This window comes from Sceloporus occidentalis, unplaced genomic scaffold (assembly GCF_023333645.1).
Source record: "Sceloporus occidentalis isolate IW3139 unplaced genomic scaffold, rSceOcc1.0.p SCAF_32, whole genome shotgun sequence".
In the NCBI taxonomy this organism is placed as follows: Eukaryota; Metazoa; Chordata; class Lepidosauria; order Squamata; family Phrynosomatidae; genus Sceloporus; species Sceloporus occidentalis.
In genome coordinates this window covers 4,433,009-4,452,364 of record NW_028317012.1, presented here as the reverse complement: position 1 = coordinate 4,452,364, position 19,356 = coordinate 4,433,009, and the positions used below count along the sequence as shown (strand labels likewise).

The window sequence follows — 19,356 nt, the reverse complement described above, 5'->3', positions numbered from 1 at the left end:
ATCTCACCTATGCCTTTTGGGAATGTGCATCATATTTTGCATCCCTCTAAACAGGATTATTATGTCTTGCATACGTGATTGAATAAAAAGAAGTGCCATTACACATGCTGGAAATGTAAACCTTTACAGACTTTCCTCTAATGGGATTTTTTCCCCACTCTAGAATAATGTATGTGTATGTATATTTAATTCATAATTAAATAATATGCAGCACTACGAAAAAGATGAACTGTAGGTGTACATAGTCCCTACTTGTCTTAGGAGCCATGGACTTTATTAGTCGGTTTTCGATTCACATGTAAAATGATAGTGCTAATCTTTGTAAATGCAGAAATGCTCAATTACTTAATTATTCCCTGTATAAAAGGAACATACAAATCCATGGACTCAGAAAACTGACAAGAAAAAAGGCAAACAGATTAAGTATCTGAAAGGGATACTTTACTGGAGTGGGGGGAAAAAAGGAGCCAAGGTACCATGATATATTGAAGTCACCAATGTTTGTACATCGTGGATTTGAAGGAGCTTGTGTTTGAGTCGATCACCTGGCCCTTACACTTTATAGGATAATGGGTCACCGTGAATGGATTGGTCTGGTGCTTAAAGACTCATCTTTCCAGCGGGGTCTCTCCTTGGGACAGAGAGAGAGAGGACTGCAGTGAAGAAAATAGGGTTGACAGGGAGAAGGGCTATACAATTAACTGGCTCCCTCGTAGACCTCTCAAGAAAATACCCCACTGGCCACAGACTACAGATCCATGAAGGGAGAGGTGCATCACCACTGTCACATCAGAAAGAGACCAGTGTGGACAGGAGAAACACACAGGTACTGAAAAAGTGTTGTTTTTGGTGTTTGGTTCAAACACTTCAAATGAAAGTGTGTCTCGCCAAGAGATATGTGCTCAACGGCTAATGACTGTTGTCTATAGGTGTGCAGAACTGCTAGAACGTCTAAATGTGGATGTACATCTGAGTGATACAACCAGTGACATTTGTGTGTGTATGTAACAAGGGCAGTGTTATAAGCAGTAAACCGGTAACAATTAAGGAATGTGTGTGTGACATATTATATATTTTATATATTAGGAATGCTGCATGACAAAGAATCCATATGCATAAAATGCAGGGGGGGGGGATCTTGAAAGTGCGAAGACAAGGTGATGAGGAAAAATGAGGTGGTGAGAGAGAAGTGAAGGACAGAACGATAACAGGGAGAGAACGCCTGCTAGATGCGAATGTAAGACGATAAACACAGTTGCAGTTTCACATCTGCCATCCTATGTTGACCAGGGATTGTCTGAATTGTAGTTTAACAGAAGCCAAAGCCACCCTAAGGAGACCCCAATAGGTAAAAACACTGTATGAAGAAATCAGTGCAACTAAGATCATTACTGCAAAAAAGATCAAATATATTGTTAGGAAATCAGGTTTGTTGATGCATCACTAATCTTACAAAATGTCATGTCAAAGAAAACGGTCAAAAATGATTGTCAACAAAAGGTTGGGATGTAACTCATCCCACTCATGCTAAATGAACCAGGTTCTGCCATGGGACAATGGTCATTTTTAAAGGGCCATGAAAACAAAAACACATTCTCAATTTCTTTCCACATCAGTTATATTTGCGAGAGATTGAGGTTTTTGGAAAGGACTGAGCACCCTGAAAGGGTGGGGGTATTGGCACACACTGGAGGGGAGGAAGACACTGGTGGCCTGTAGGAGGAGGCACGGAGATTGCATGATAACATTTCAGTCTTCTTACAGAAGCTCATTCTGTATTTGACACACATCTTCCCACAGCTACGCTTATTCTGCATGGCAACATCATATTTTGCACACTGAAAGCATTTCATTAAATCAAAACAGATTGTATCAACACCACAAACTCCTTGAAGTCTCATTGTTTCTGGAGGCAATACAAAGTCCACATATTCAAAAAAAAATGTGATAGAGAATTCTGTATATATAGAAAAGTAAAAATAATGAAAGGGAACAGCAGAACGATTAATCTATTAACACTTACACTGAATATAATCCTATGCCCAACAATTCCACAGTTATCAAGGACACCTGACAAAAGCTTCATAAGCACTACCTTATATGTGACCCAATTTTCTTATCTTGGGTCCTGTCAAGAGACATTCTCTGTTAAGGGTCTTCAAAAAATTACTTTGCCTTTACCTTTCTTTGCTACAATACTGCTTCTTAAGCCAGTGATAGAATTCAACTCCACAAGGTCTCCCTGTCAGCCAGGATATAAGGATAATACTTTAATAAGCACAGGTGGGACAATAATGAAGGGTATCTTTCAATCATGTTGCATTCATAGCCCTTGAGATTTGGAACTTGCAACTATTCGTTTGTCCCGTTCATCACATACATGCATTTTTAGCACTGTTCAACAACCGGCTTGTAGATCATTGCCTGACAACCTCAACCTAAACAGGATGAATATCTTTTATACATTAAACACCCATCTTGCCTTTTTACCAAAGCTTGTAAGGCATTTTTGCAAATTACAAAAGGAAATTGCAAAGGAATGTGTGCAGTGAAGCCAACAGCATATTGATCAATTCTATAAAAGTGATGTATATGACAAATAATATCTAACAAACTTAAAATGTTGAACTTGATAGTCTTGTCTTCTTTTCCACCAGTTTTCTGGTCCTACTTGTGATGGTGTCCAGATTATGCAAGTTGCAGTCTACTAGATAAGTAAGATGGCCAAACAATTTTGTTTGGCAGATTCCATCCGTTATTTGGCAGACTATTTCATTATCACAAAAGCTGGTGGAAGCTTCCAATAGTTTTAGAGAGCAGAGAATATATTATATATACCATGCCCTCACATCCAGTTACTGCAGAGCATTACTAATCCAATTATCTGCGTCAGAAATGCAAATTGTTTTCCAACCGTTTTCCTGCATACAAATTCAATGTCAAGTGCACTAAAGGTGTTCTCTTGACAAGGGACCTTAACTTTTTCACTACTTGAGAAATGCCAATCCACCTGCAGGCTATTTACCCATTCACTGCCAAAGGCTTTTATAATACAAAATATATAAAGATGCTTAACCCCATCTTGGCAAAGCATTCCACAGCCTTCTAAAAGATGCTTAGCAACATCTTTGCTAAGCAACAAGGCAACTGATAAAGTCCTCTCTGCAGGTCTAGATGAGGACTGAACAAGAGAAAGACCATACACTCTAATGGAGTCTATACCAATTACATACTCTACAATGATCTATCAATGCATACTTGTGCTGTTTACAGCAACATATATGCAGTGTTATAAGCATGCAAATGCCACTTAATGCCACACTGGATCATTTCACGTAGCATAGCTGCAGAATAATAATGAACATGATGCTCTCTGCAAATGAAGGTCAACATGGTAGTTCTAACTCATGAACTCATTTTTAAAGACTGGAACTCAAAGAAAAACCCACAAGATGAAGACCTGTCCTAGCAACACGCAGGAGTACGTCTCCATTAAGTAATTTGTTCGTCCATAAGAACTGAGCCCACTGAACTATGACATTTTGTGCATCCATGAACCTACAGCACTGTATAATTCTGTTATCTATACCCTGAAAGCATTTGTGTTAATGAACATTTGGTTTTATATATTGTTGAATAAGCATACGCAACTCAATATAGATTAAGGATTATGCATAAAAAGGGATTTTTGTTCAAAGTTTGAAAAGTGGTCTTATCACCATAGTAACCAATGGAATGTTAATGCAGATTGGGCCATTCCGTTTGTGAATACAATAAGTCTACTCATCAAACTTTGCACCAGCCAGATTTAGACATGTAAACCAAGCACTGTATAGATATTTCCAAGTAAACCAAGCACTGTTCCTTATTTCCAAGTAAATCAGTCATTTAATCGGAGACAGATTAAAGAACGTTATTAATGGGAAAACATTTTTTTATATTGCACTGTACTGAATCAACTTGCTAGGAATTAATAGTTAAATGTGGACTAGGGGGCTGTTTAGATCCTATGCACATCAATTGTAGCTTAATGCAGTGTTGCTTAAAAAAGAAGAAATTATGCAATCCTGTTTCTACACACATGAACACCAGTGTGCTGAATATAAACATGCCATCTCTTGTCATTCTCACAACCCAACATATACAAATATTCATACTTTCCCCATACACACACAAACACTGTATTAACAGCATTACATACAACAATGTTTGAAGACATGCATAGTCAAACAACAACCTGACCATTACACCAACAGAGACTTTGACATTGCATTCCAAATACATAGACAGCTATGACTGCTTCTACTCTTCTGGGAAGGCTTTCCTCAAGATTTTGGAGCGTTTTTGTGGGAATTTAGAATGCAATGTCATCAAAGTCCCTGTTGGTGTAATGATCAGGTGTCCAAATACTTTCATCCATATAGTGTATATAACTGGGAGACAGACGCAAATTAAGCTCTGCCCCAGCAGGTTTCCTCATATTCCCGACACTGGACTGGAGAGGAGACAGCGCTGTGGGGTACCGGGGTGGGCGCTGCTCCAATCTACAGTGTATTTTTGCTGGGCTAATGTGAGATGCTAAAGGTTAGAGACAGATCTAGGGACAGATTGATATTAACCCAGACAGTAAGCTCCCGGCAACGATCTCACTCCCGCCTGGGACTATGTACACATACACAGATAAAGGGGGTCATATAGCACACTGTCAGCTGGAGATAAGAGTAGGGGTTAGAAAGACAGCAGGAGGGAGAAGGTGAAGAGAAATGAGGGTACAGAAAAGGAAAAATACAAGGGAGGTAAATGAGTACATGAAAGAGGAGGGATGGTTGAATTAGGAAGAGATCAGTAAACCAAAGAGGTTATTCTAAAGACAACAACGGGTAAAAATAGGACTGAAGTAAATGCAGGCATTTAAATCCAGAGAAAGAACAGAAAAGCGCATAATGTAAAACAAAAACATAAAAAAAGAAATTTGGTCATTCTATATGTGACTGAACTGAACATGCATTGACAGTTCTCCATCACTCGGGCTTTGACCCTTAACTCAAGTTTCCAGAGCGTTGCCGTGTACTGTTAAATCTTCTGGTGCTGAACATGTTAAACTATACAACAAAATACAGTACTGCAAGTCATGTTTCCATTCAATGTATTGACATATCGCCGTAGCATATTATTTCCGTCGTAATGGTCTAATTATTGCAGAGGTATTTATTCACCTAAACATGAGGCCGATTAACCAGACCCGTTCTCCACACAATCATACCCATCACGGTCTAGGTCAGAATCCCCCATAAAACCTTAAACAAGTTCACATAACAGGGGGGGAAGCTCGGGAAGGAAGAGAAAGGCCTGGCATTAAAATTGCTATTGATCCTAACAGAGATGCAGGATCGAAATTCAATACGAACCAAGAGGACTCAAGCTGAGTGTAGGTATTGTTTGGCAAAGTCAGAGGGAGATGACTACCAGTGAGGAGAATTAATGGGGAAAAACAAATGACTTCTCTTTATAGACCACAGTTATGCAGTGCATCTTTTTAGAATCCTTCTACTGACAGCAGTGTGATTTATGGTATTGGCTCCGGAAGTGGATTTAATGGCAGCCTGAAGGGGGGTTTATTCGTTTATGCTTTGGGATGCACAAATTTTAAAAATTCCATGCAATGCAATTTTTATAGTACATGTTTTTCCTTTCAATATCTTGCTAGCAATCATCCTACCACTACAGAGGTGTTGGCTGTAATAACAAAACACTTACCGGATTCACACCCCTCTGACGGTGTGCATCCAACATTTACAAACAGTATTTTTTTTCCAGAGCCCTAAATCCCAAATTACAAATGTGTTAACAGAGAACCTGATTTATTTTGAAGGTCCCAGACACAGGTATAACTGGAGATAAGAGAACATACTTAACATGTCACAATTTCAGATGCCAGTGCTTGCAGGTTCCTAGGATTTATCAACCTCTACCAAGATTCCATTATATATACCAAACATCATTAACAGTTTGGCTAGCATTTTGCTATGCCTATGTAAAAGTATCCACTTCCCGCACACCAATCAGGCAGTGAAGTGGGTTAACTGAGGCAGAAACAAAAATCTTTGTCTTTGCTTCAGACTGACCTTTAACCTAGACATTGATTGGAGTCCCCTGTTGGAGGATTAACTAATTAGGACTCCTTTGCTATATTGTTTGCTTACAGTTATCTGTAGAAGTGCATCATTTATCAGTATTCCATTTTTCCTTCTTTAGAGAGTGAAGATTTAATCTACCATGGAAAGGCTCTTCTGGGGTGTCCTACTGGTAGGAAGCCTTCTGACCACGGCACAAAGTTGTCCATTCCATTGCACCTGCCAGAATCTTTCAGAGTCTCTCAGCACCCTCTGTGCCAATAAGGGGCTCCTATATGTGCCACCAAACATCGATCGTAGGACTGTAGAGTTACGACTGGCTGACAATTTTATCAGAGTGGTAGAGCAAGAAGACTTTCTCAACATGACTGGGTTGGTGGACCTTACATTGTCTAGAAATACCATTGATACTATCAAACCTTATGCTTTTGGGGATCTGGAAAGTCTAAGGTCTTTACATTTAGATGGAAACCGCCTAACAGTTATTCATGAAGAGGCTCTGAGAGGTATGCTTAATTTACAACATCTCATCATAAACAACAACCAGCTAGTAACAATACCAGTCCCCACTTTTGATGATTTCCTACTTACACTGGAAGATCTGGATTTGTCCTACAACAATTTGGTCACTGCCCCATGGGAAGCCATACAAAATATGGTGAGCCTTCACACCCTAAACCTTGATCACAATCTAATAGACTATGTCATGGAAGGGACTTTCTCAGAAATGTATAAGCTATCCAGACTGGATATGACATCCAACAGACTCCACACGCTACCTCCAGACCCTTTGTTTGCCAGATCTCAGACAGGGGTGGTAAGCCCAACACCCTACACATCTACCATTTCTCTCAATTTTGGAGGGAACCCATTTCACTGCAATTGTGAGCTGTTGTGGCTACGTCGGTTGGTGAGAGAGGATGACATGGAAACTTGTGCTTCTCCTTCTCAGCTAGCCGGACGTTATTTTTGGTCAATACCAGAAGAAGAATTTACCTGTGAGCCTCCACTCATCACCCGTTACACACATCAGTTGTGGGTTCTAGAAGGGCAGAGAGCTACTTTGAAGTGTCGTGCCATTGGGGACCCAGAACCTGTCATTCACTGGGTATCCCCTGATGATAAAATCATGCCCAACTCCTCCAGGACTGCTTCATACAGGAACGGGACACTGGACATTTTGGTCACCACCATCAGGGATGATGGAGCATACACCTGCATAGCCATAAATGCTGCAGGAGAATCAACTGCTAAGGTGGACTTGAAAATGATACCTTTGCCTCATCGTAACAATGGTACAGTCAGTGTCTTGAGGCAGGACCCCGGGTCTTCTGACATCACCATTTCATCAAAGACATCTGCTAATACCACAGAAGAGAAAAGGGCACCAGAAAGCGCAGTTGTTGTTACAGATGTCACTTCTTCATCCGCATTTGTACGATGGTTCATGAATAGATCAGCCTATGTAGTATGGATGTATCAAATCCAGTATAACTGTACAGATGACGAGACACTTGTGTACAGGTAAGATGGATTTATTACATACTATTTGACAAACTGCAGTGTTGTGCAATTGAGATTATATACACACACACACAAAACATAATGCATAATGAAGCTAATGGTTTTAAACTAAAATAAATAAATAAAGTATTTCTCATAGGACCTTAACTCCTTAACTTTCTTCCAGGTTGTTGGAATCTTGCATGCACTGTGTAGTTGCTCAGGGAGCTTTTCCACAGGCTAATTAGCTTAACACAGTTTAAACTTATTCTGTGATGACCAAATTTAAGTACTTTAATTCCTAGTCCCAAATTGAAAGTCATCGCTTCTGAAAAGCTGCTTTTGTTGAATTTGCTGGTGTTAATGTCTATCTTTTCACAGCACTTAAAGCATGCACTGGAGATCTTTTTTTTCATCTAAAAGGAGCAGAAGTATATCAAATATCGTAGATTTCATTTGAACCAGATTCGTATAATCAAAGCAAGCATTTTAATTTATTTTTTTTATGGTAGTATCTTTTAGGAGGAAGATAATGAACGCTGGCTAGTCTAAAATCAGAAATTATGTGCATAGCCATTTTTGTTCTCAAAAGGCAGAAGTCAAGTCCAAATGAATTGGTGAAACTTTGATTTACTAGTTGAAGGTCAGAAGTATGTCAAACATAGAAGCCTTGTCAAAGGTCAGAGCAAGCCCTGGAAATATTGGCAATCAGTCCTATATAAGGGAAAATTAATAGTTTCAGAGGGAAACTGGATAGCATTTTCTTTATGGCAAAGGGATTATTACAGAAGATACAACAAACTCCAAAATCATGCCAGTTCACATTACTAATGCTTTAATACTAGAGTGTGGTTATTACATACAGATTATAAATACAATATATCCCTAAAGAATAGAGTGCTGCTATTTACATGCGGTTTTACACTAAATAACACCATTCAACCATTGCAGTGCTCCGGTGTATTACTTAGATAAGGTCTCACTCTACTCTTCCTCACTGTTATGCCATTATTATTCAACAAGTATCGTAGCAGTGTAGTGTAACCAAATATTAAAGGCCACAGAGGAATCCAGCTTGCTGTGGTAAGTTAATGAAAAAAGCAGGTCTGTAGATATGCCTTGCATAGCACAACCAGAAGGCCTATCTCCATTATTGAATAACAGAAGTTCATTTCAGGACAGATATACAGATATAAGCCAGCAAATCTTTCCTATGAGGACAATCTAGCCATACTAATAATCCTCTACACAGGAAAATTCCATTATCCAATCATTGCACGTTGATGGGGTGTAGGGAGGACATTTCTTTTTACATAGTGATGAAATGCCCTAATTCACAAGGTACAATGTAGTTTAATATTCCTTATATATTTATAAACAGGAGCCTAGGATTAAATAGTTAATTTCTAAAACCTAACTACATTAGTATCTAAATCTAAGCCAATTAGTTCTCTTCTATGGTCTTTCCATGCAGTACTAATTGGTGAGTGGTTTTGTGTATTGACCAAAACAAACTGTTGTCTGAGCTATATTCTTTTGGTGTGTTAGCTGTATTCCGTTTTGCTTAAAGTCTAAGTTTGTACTCTTTTCAAGACCTCATTTTGTAATATGCATGCTTTCCTTATAGCATTTGATGACTTTGTAGACATCTTGTCTATTTACTCATGCAAAGGGCACCCAGAGTATTTTCATGTACCTAACAAAATGTATTTAATTTTTTTTTTTTTTTTTTAATTTCTTCAAGGATTCTGCCATCTACTACAAAGCACTTTGCCTTGAAGCATTTAGTATCAGGGGTGGACTATGACCTCTGTGTCTTGGCCATTTTTGATGATGTTGCAACTTCCTTGGCTGCTACAAGATCTTTGGGATGTGTTCAGTTTTCTACAGGAGAGGCTTATCCAGACTGTCGCTCACTACACGCTCATTTTTTGGGAGGCACCTTAACAATAATCGTTGGAGGAGTCATTGTGGTAACGCTACTGGTCTTTACAGTGGCCATGATGGTCAAATATAAGGTGTGTAGCACCTCTCACACAAACATTCCAAAAGTTATCAACGTTTATTCGCAGACCAATGGAAGTCAGCTGCTGCCTAATGGCATGCTTCTTCAAAGCAGGATAAACAGTGACTGTGCCAAGGCCAGCTGCTCCCAAGTGTCATACAGAGAAGATAGTGGGAGGGTTGTACACGGTGTCAAACCACAACGAAGAAAGACCAGGCACAGAGACATGCCAGAGAAGGAGCAAGACCAAACTCCCAAAGCATCAGAACCAGAAGGACACCATTCTAGTTCTAGCCCAGAGGATGGCATGGGTTTTGGTGTTCCTAAAACCAAGCGTAGTTGTTCTGTGGATATGGGAGAAATGGCAACAACTACTTGTTACACTTATGCCAAAAGACTGAGTGTCATATGGACAAAAAGAAGCCAGTCAGTGCATGGAATGCTGTCAAACTGTGGAGTGGAGGTGCCTAGGGGAAAAGCAGTACTATTCTCTGGATCAGATGAGCTTGAAGAAAGTGTAGTGTAGCTTAGTTCCATGATATCTTTTGGCAGACGTATCTCCTTAGTGGAAATGTGGAGATTTCTTTAAGAATTCCAATGGATACTTCAACAATGAGCCATGTGCAAAACCTTTTTTTCAGGAACGATAAACAAAATGTGATTTAGCTAAAGTTGGATTACAAATTGGCCTACTGTGTGATAAGCAAGACTGACCATGAAGAACACCAGAAGAATATGAACCAGCTTAAGTAATAATTTCACTGGCATAGCAAAACATTTTCAAGTGTGGTGACACTTTGTGATATATTCCATGGATGTATGTAAAACAGCCTCTAGATACCTCAGAGCTGTGTTCTGTTCCACATAGTACTTAAGGAGCCAGATAAAAAGAAAGCACCCATGATAGGAAGGCATTTTCTTTTGAAGTCAGAAACTGCTCCTCCACATCATAAAATACTAAAAATGAATTAGAAATGATTAGGTCTTTTGGTCCCATTTTTTCTCCATGACCTAATAAACATGCATGTGATGTGTTACCATGATGCATCCATGAAGTTCAATATACTGATATGTCAGATGGTGTCACCACTTCCTGAAAACATAATTCTGGTTGTGACTTTGAACAGCTGAGTTGAGCAAGCCATGGATAATATCACTGACTTACAGCATTAATTCGGTGTGAAGTATATATGGTGGTCATGAAGACTGGTTGGAACCAAAGCTGTTTTGATTACCCAACCTAACCACTAGCAACCAACTGGTGTGCACTCTACTTGGCTTAACTCATTGCACTGGATCAGGAGTGAGCCCTTGTCTAACTTTGCCATTATACCTACTGCTTTTTCCCAATTAACAGGCAAATTTTCCCCTTTCATATGTGAAAGTCTAATATGGTGAGTTACAATGACCACAGCACTTTAAGGTTTGGATTTCACTTAAGCAAAACTATATAAATATCTATCATTGGATTTTTTTTCTATTTGCCAATAAAATACAAATTTAAATTAGAAAAAAATAAAGTATTAATGTTTTGGGGTGAAGAGGTATTTTTGAATATTTTATTAATCAAATGGAGGAGAATATAGGTTAAAGTGACAAACTTTAAGAGAACAGTTAAGCAAAACTTATTTTCCTTAAGGTTTTAGAAGAAAAAAAGCCAGTTTACGTAAAGAATGAGGAGCCAAGCGTGGCTCCTACATGGTCAGAAACTTGCTTCTGCAGTGAAGATCATTCACAAAACAGCAGATGGAAGTTGCCAACTGCAGATAAGTGGACCCCCCCCCCCCATTTTGTTACTTTAGGCGTCAAAAAGCATACACCTGACTCTAGCAGGTGTTTGCTTTCTAGTATCTAGCATCCATTTAAAGAAGAACTGCCCTTATCGCAGCTTTTAGTATAAATTAGGAGCCAAACAAATATGGGATACATCCATGGAAATCAAAAGTAAGACTGCACAAAATTAGGAGCCAGATCTAAAAAATCTAGGAGCCGTGGCTACCAGTCTATGTGGTGACAGGAGTGAGCTGATCTTTTGTCCAATCAGCTCATTCCTGTCACATCATGCTGAGGGCTTGTCTAATGGCTGTGCTGCATATTTGAAAGAAATAAAAAAGCACACTAGTAGCGGAGAGCCTATATAAGAGCAGAGCAGGCAGGGGATCCGTTCATTTCACCGAAATCTTTATGTGACACTGCTGTGCTGCATTGGAGCATTTTACAGAGTGAGATTCTTCTGTGTGAAACTTGGTGAGCCTCAGACTGCTATTTCTCAGTGTCTAAGAGCCTCTAAAGTTTTCATTTTTAAAGATTTTAGTTAACTCCAATTAAAAATGAATTTCATTTAACCAGTCCACTACTATCCTTAAGCCTATAATGCTAAGCTAATTTTGACCCTCTTTCTTCCATCCATTGGTCTCAAATTCCTATTCAACTTCTATGTGTTTATTTCTTCTTTCCATGGCAACCGGACAGACGAATGGGATTTCCGAAAACGGAAATGTCGGACGAACCAAACATGTAGACTGATTTTTGGGGGGGGAAATACTTCCTATTCAACAAAATGTAACACAAATTTTCCACCGGCACCCAAGCCTAGTTATGACCCACAAGAGCAAACACTTAAGGCTAGAATCATTTAATGTTGGGTACATTGCCAGTTCCTGCAGAGTTTCTTCAACCTCTGTTTTGTCTGCTTCATTCAAGCTAGGTGTCATCACACATTTCAACAAACTGCAATGCTATAAAAAGTTCACAGGGTAAAAGCATTTACAGTCGGTTGCAAAAGTGGCTAGAGAATGGCATGTACACAACTGCTATAACCAAACAGGGGAAAGTTAGAAGCCTACCACAAAGCATAATCCTTGGGCTCATTCTCATTCTGACAAGAGAGCATTGGATTTATTATTTGTCTTGCAGAGGCCAAAAAAGCTTATGTAAGGTAATTAGTTCAACATGATGGATGTTCTCAGGCAATGTGTTTGGACAAAATGTTCAAAGTAGAAAAGTCAAAAAGGTAGGATACATTTGTATATAAAGAGGGCATTTAGTAAATATGCCTCTGGAGCAGAGGGATTTTTCCCTATTGCCATTAAGCATAGTTAACCAAAGTAATTATGTAAAGAGGCAAATAAAAGACACAGGGCTAGCATTCATAATCCTCCTTTATCAATTAACTTTTACCAGCAAAATATTTGTTATTTCCAATAAGCTTATCTTTTGTTGTTGGCAGCAGAAATAATGCAATAACATACAATACTAATGATCAGAGCTCTGTTGAATGCCCAGTGAGACAATGAAGTTGAATAAAAAAAAAAGTAATATGCTGTATTTCTTTAGACTTTATAAAAAAGAAAGATGATAAGTCAAACATATACTGTTTTACTAAAAACTGAATGTTAGTCCAATAAAAATGGTGTTGCCACAAACCACAACAATACACTTTGGGGAGAAGGATGTCAGACAGAATGATTTTAAAAACTATTTTACAGGATGCCTAGAATAGCATTGAGACAGACATGGTTTATTAATGTCTAATAGACTAATGGAGATATAGCCTGTTTGTAAATGCTTAGGCTGAATGTTCAGATGGCATGTCACTGGCTGTGGCTCTTAATTTTAAAGGTAGCTAGCTCAGCCCCCATTGTCTGGAACTGTAATCCTACTGAGCTTTTGCAAGAAGAATATAGGGGTATGCTCCCGACTGTGTGCCCTTTAGAAATTTGCATTCAACCAAAACCGTGATATCTGTGTAAAAGCCTTGGTACGACTACAGGACTTTCTGCATTTCCCCCAGCTATCATGCTAATAAAACAGGCCTGCTTAAGTGTATTGGGTTGTTTCCTCAGAATGGCCAGTATCCATTAACAGGACATAAGCCAGGAAATGCGGTATTGCTGCCAGCTAAGCTAAAAAGTGAGAACTTCACAGGGAAAACACAAACGTAGAAAATCTGACATCACAATTCTATTTGGGCAGGATCTGGACATTCATTAGGAAATATGTTTCTAAGGGTATACACAGTGATAAGGACAGATGGATCACAGTCACCTAGTGAAGGAAGAAGACGGCCCTTAAATGATTTCACATATAAATTCATCAGTATAAGAGGTTTAATATAATATTTTCTATGTAGAAAAACCAACTATAGCATACATAATCAAAAGGATAACAAAATGTAGAGTTCTAGAGATGTGTTGATTCTTCCCCTGGGGACCAATATTGTTTCTCTTAGCCGAGAAGCCAGTGGAAGGAGACAAAACGCTGGTATGTTTATTAATTTGATCCGACTGTAATTAACTCCTCCTTCACATACACACTGTGCATTCAAAATTTGGGTTATGCTAATCATGTTATTTAGAAACCTTTGATCATCACTGTAAAAATTATGCATCATGTTTATCTAGAGAGGTATACATTATGCATTATCAAAAGGACAATATACCAGGCATTGTATACTTTACGATTCTAGGTCTAGCAGGGGTCACAGATATACACTTAATACGTACACAGTATTATGTGATGCAATTACCTCCCAACGGGATACTCCTGCCGATTCCACTTCTACTAGTTTTGAAATTAATCATTCAGGTCAGTTGCTTTACACCAGCTTAGGTTTAAGTGAAATGGTTTTAAGGACACAGAACCAGTGAAAATAATCTTGACTTTACATTTAAAGAATTACAATTTTATTTCAATAAGGGTATTTAAAACATGGTCCTCATGTATTTGAGACACCATCATTTTTTTTTTTTTATAAATCTTATACTTCAGTGAAAACCCTGGCTTCAGGTAATTGTGTGTTTTAGACATATAGGGGAACTGCTGCCTTTATAACAGAACCCATTTATTATATCTGGGAAGTAGAGATCCACATCCGAAGGTGTCAAGACTACTCAATGCAATCAATCTCTCGTAAGGAATTTCCCTCCCTCTTCTATACCTACGCTTGGGATGACATCTAAGATGATGGCCTCCATAATGGCCTCTAATACCTATACTTTGCTAATTTTTATCATCTACTTTTTGGGCTAGAATTAGGGTTGAGACTTTATACAATCGGTGGGTTGATTAGAATGAGCGGGGTGTAAACTGGAAGGGATGAGATTAGAAACGAAGCAATTATTTTTATAACCCATCTGTGCTTAATCATTGTTACAGCAACCAGCGTATTTATGAGTCATTGATTGATCAATCTGTAACCGTGTAAGGATGCCTGTAAAGAAGAATTATGAGTCCGTTACACACACCTACTATTATATTTATTGTTATGAGCCAAGGAAGTCAATTTGTTAAAAAATAATGGCCTGAGAGACACCAGATGCCATCTTTGGTAACTGGACTATAATTGAATATGGTACAAAAAAAAAAAAAAAGTACCAGTGGCATTCATGTAAGGATCATAATATTTTGATAATTTAATTAAAATGTCTATATTGTACACAAGTTAATCGACCTCCCCCCCTTTCAAATAACAGACAATATTAGTTCTCCGTCTAGAACAACCCTCTGAAGCATTAGGTTGGATCGTTTGCAGTAAATTATGTGGAGTAGGATTATACAGTCTGTCAAAAAAAATAAAAAAATAGCTAGGGAAAAGTATTTCTAAATCCTGCGGAATATTTGAACAGAAGCTAAAATGTTTAAGTACACAGCAGGGCCACCGCAGGCATAACTAAGAAGGGCAATTATGGGGTTTTTACTTATAATTATGACACTTAGGTATTATGTATGTTTTAATTGTACTGTCAATTCACCCACATAACAGTAGTGGTTATCAACACCTCCCAACAAGGTAAAAGCGATTTCGACATTGTCCCTGCTTGATCAAAGACATCAGAGCTAATGATTAAGTCATCACTGATGAAGCTGGCACATAGCTGAAGCTGGTCTGTAGAAAGCCTACACATCTATGCTGCATATGGATCCTTCCAAATACAATCTCACATGATGAAGGTATTCCAGTAAACAAATGATACACAATGTAACCGAGACTATAACCAATAATAAAGTTCAATAAAGCAATGGCACATATACTTTAATACCAACATTTCTTAATCTTGTACCGATGAATCCCAGGGTACACATTTAACAGAAGGTGGAAAACCAGATGCAGTCTGTTAGTATAAAGTTTGGCGTAACTTTCTTTAATTAAATATTGGAGGAAAGAAAAGAATGAAATGAATTTATGCAAGAAAGGAGCAGCTCTTTGGTTGAACAGGACCTCTAGACATTTTTGGGCTTTGTCCAAATCCTGGATGAACATTAACTGGATACTTTTGGACTGAGAAGAAAAAAAATTAAATGCTGCAAATAAGATGGTGCATCAAAGCATGTCGGGCACTGGGTACAGCTGATGGGTGTTATGCTTTAGTGACTTCATGATTATTTTGGATTCACCTAAAACAATTTGAAAGATAGATGGCAGAAATCGATAGTGTTCAGTTTGATCTCTGGGGCAGTAGAGCAGAAAGATGAGTAGCAGGATTAGGAGGAGATAAGGAACAGGAGGACAGAACTATTGCAAGAAATGACGTGACCTAAAAGGATAGGAGGAGAATGATACAGAGAGGCCAACACATGATCGAAAGAAGACCAGTGAAATATAAAAAAAAAAATGAAAAGATAGATAAGAAAACTGTCAAAAAAGGCTAAACAAGGCTAAACGAAAGTAAAAGATGAAGGCAATAATAAAAATGTGAAGAGGAAGAGACTGAACATAACTATATATATGGAGAGGGAGCGAAGAGAAGGGTGAGGCTGAGGAAAATGAAACGGATAAGTGCTTCCACCAGTTACCATAAACATTAAATAATGCAAAAGGGAGGTGTTTGAGTGGGCCTTGTTATAGAATCAGATTGCAGCATAAGAGGTTACCCATTCTCCTGCTGAAGGAACCATGAATTATTCATACCTTTCTGCAAAGATGCAATTACTGAATTAATAATTATCATGCAAAACTCAGCTATCTGGTGAAAGACATTCATTTGGATACTCTGTATCATTATAAAAGACAGCACTTTTATCACTGTTTAGAAAGTAACCATTAGACAGCTCAGGGATTTCAGTATAACAACTCAATGTGCAAAGTGAAATGCTTCATTGTGGAGACAGCTTTGTTCTTGCATTGGTTACACAGGATCATTTTTAGGGCATATAGTAAAATAATGTTACCATACAGTGCAGAAAGTAAGGCATCAACCAATATGATCTCTCATTATACACATCACCAATATCCGCAGACTGCAGTCGAACTGACAGATTCCCAGCAGTAGGTTCAGTAGGTAAGATATGGATGGAGTGCAAGCATGTATCACAACGGAAAGAGCTGACAAAGCCCATATTTAAGTTTGCTACTGATTTTAAAAAGGGAATAAAACAAAAAGCTGCTTCAATGACAATAATGATTGTGAGTTAATAGTCATACAAGAAAAAAAGGGGGCCTGTAGCAGAATGGTGTTCATTTTAAAGTAGTAGTCTAGCCCCCAAAATTGTATTTTTATTTTTTTAATGCATGTTGAATTGATTCACTTGTATGCTATGTAAACCAAATGTTAAATCAAATTTAACATTTTTCATGTTACCCCCATTGACTATAACAGAGAACAACAGGAGTATGGGCAGGAAGTTAAACAATTGCTTCCAGGTTTCATCAGAGTTAAATAAGACAGCAATCTCATTTACCAACTCTAATAACTAAAACTAAAACAAACAAATACATGCTGCAAATGGCAAAACATACTCCAATAGACATTTAACATGTAAACAGGGGTAGAATGAATTAACGTGCATTTTGGAGTAATAAAAATTAAACGTGTTGCCACAGGCAGAGGCGTATCTACTGAAAATAGCGCCTATGGCAAGCACTGAAATTGCGCCCCTGTCCAAATAAAAACCCGTTTACTAGCCCCTGCTACCTATATATATATTATATATATATATATTATATATATATTATATATATATATATATATATATATATATATATATATATATATATATATTAGTCCCTGCTGCCGATAGCGGGTATAGATCAACACGCAAACCCAGATCAATTGAAATTGATCTCAGCACTGAAGGTATATATCAAATAAACAGAATCAGACATACAAGTCCTGTATTTGCAGGTATACAATAAATATATGAAACGTAGCATCGCAGGTATAGATCAACTGAATAAGACATATTAACCCTGTATTTGCAGGTACACATAAATAATGTATGGAAACATAGCATAGCAGATATGGATCTACAGCATAACACAAAAACCCAGCTTTGCAGGTAAAGATCAATTGGAATTCACATAAAAACACAGCATTAAAGGTATATTTAAAACCCCTAAATTACAGGCATAGATCACAGGTTGCACACCGCAAAGCCAGCCCTGGCGTCCACACTGTCCACATAGAACCTGGCCAGCACCCGGATTACACACATAAGATTTGCCATCCTTGTCCCCAAATAGCCCACCACAAGTCAACTTTGTCCCCAAACAGTCCGGCCAGTGCCATCTTTGTCCCATATACACCCTGCCTGTGCCATCTCGGTCCCCAAGGCTCAAACCTCCTGCTAGTGCCATCTTTGCCCTTCCACAATTATACATCTATGATACACAAACACTTTTACAGTCACTCACTAATTCACACTTTAATTCAGAGAACTCATCCACACATTAACTCATGCTCTCCCTCATTCACTCAATGCATCCACACATTAATGCACACTCTTTACTTATATCTACCCCCCTCCCTTATCACTTTTTAACCTCCCTCCCTCCCTCACCACTTTTTAACCCCCCTCCCTCCCTCACCACTTTTTAACCCCCCTCCCTCCTTTTTAACCCCCCTCCCTCCTTTTTAACCCCCCTCCCTCCTTTTTAACCCCCCTCCCTCCTTTTTAACCCCCCTCCCTTACTCACTCACCACTTTTTAACCTCCCTCCCTCACCACTTTTTAACCTCCCTCCCTACTTTTTAACCCCCCTCCCTCACTCACCACTTTTTAACCCCCCTCCCTCACCACTTTTTAACCATCCTCCCTCCCTCCCTCCCTCACCACTTTTTAACCTCCCTCCCTACTTTTTAACCCCCCTCCCTTACTCACTCACCACTTTTTAACCTCACTCACTCACTCACTCACCACTTTTTAACCCCCCTCTCACCTTGAAGTCCAGCGACGGGAGCAGGATGTTGCTGTCTTCCTGCACCGCTCGCTGGTGCCCGCTGCTTCACTGCTGAGCGCCGTAATATGACGTCATATTTCGGCGCCCAGCAGTGAAGCAGCGGGCACCAGCGAGCGGCTTTTAAACACTGATGCGGAGGAGATAGAGGGGCGCCTTGCAACCGCTCGGCGCCCCTCTATCTCCTCCGCATCAGTGTTTAAAAGCCGCTCGCTGGTGCCGGCATTTCATGCAGATCGCCGCAATATATTGCGGTGCTCTGCATGAAATGCCGGCACCGGTATGGGGGTAGAGGGCTCGTGGAGGAGAATGAGGGGCGCCGAGCGGTTGCTAGGCGCCCCTCTCTCTCCTCCGCATCAAAAAAAAAAAAAATGCCGGTGAGCGGCATTTAAAAGCCGCTCACCGGCGCCCCCCTTGGGATGGCGCCCATGGCACGTGCCATGGCTGCCATACCCTATATACGCCTCTGGCCACAGGTGCCATCAGGGTCAAATCAATAGTGATTTAACATTGGATTCACACAGGAGTCCACTGTCTCAA

The 19,356-nt window shown here is 39.1% G+C and overlaps 2 protein-coding genes across 2 annotated transcripts in view; one reads left to right on the top strand and one right to left on the bottom strand.

Moving 5' to 3' along the window:
* LOC149298568 (pyruvate carboxylase, mitochondrial) overlaps positions 1–19,356 on the bottom strand; it is a 159,642-nt gene that overhangs the window by 18,573 nt on the left and 121,713 nt on the right. The window lies entirely within an intron of this gene.
* LOC149298569 (leucine-rich repeat and fibronectin type-III domain-containing protein 4-like) lies at positions 6,277–10,168 on the top strand. Its single transcript, XM_089487352.1, has 2 exons — positions 6,277–7,658; positions 9,382–10,168. The coding sequence occupies exons 1-2, from the start codon at positions 6,277–6,279 to the stop codon at positions 10,166–10,168; spliced, it is 2,169 nt and encodes a 722-aa protein (XP_089343478.1).

Bases quoted from the DNA above. Each gene is read 5' to 3' on its own strand.
- LOC149298569 (XM_089487352.1), top strand. From the start codon at position 6,277: ATGGAAAGGCTCTTCTGGGGTGTCCTACTGGTAGGAAGCCTTCTGACC. The intron at 7,659-9,381 runs GTAAGATGGATT...AATTTCTTCAAG, and splicing joins GACGAGACACTTGTGTACAG to GATTCTGCCATCTACTACAA.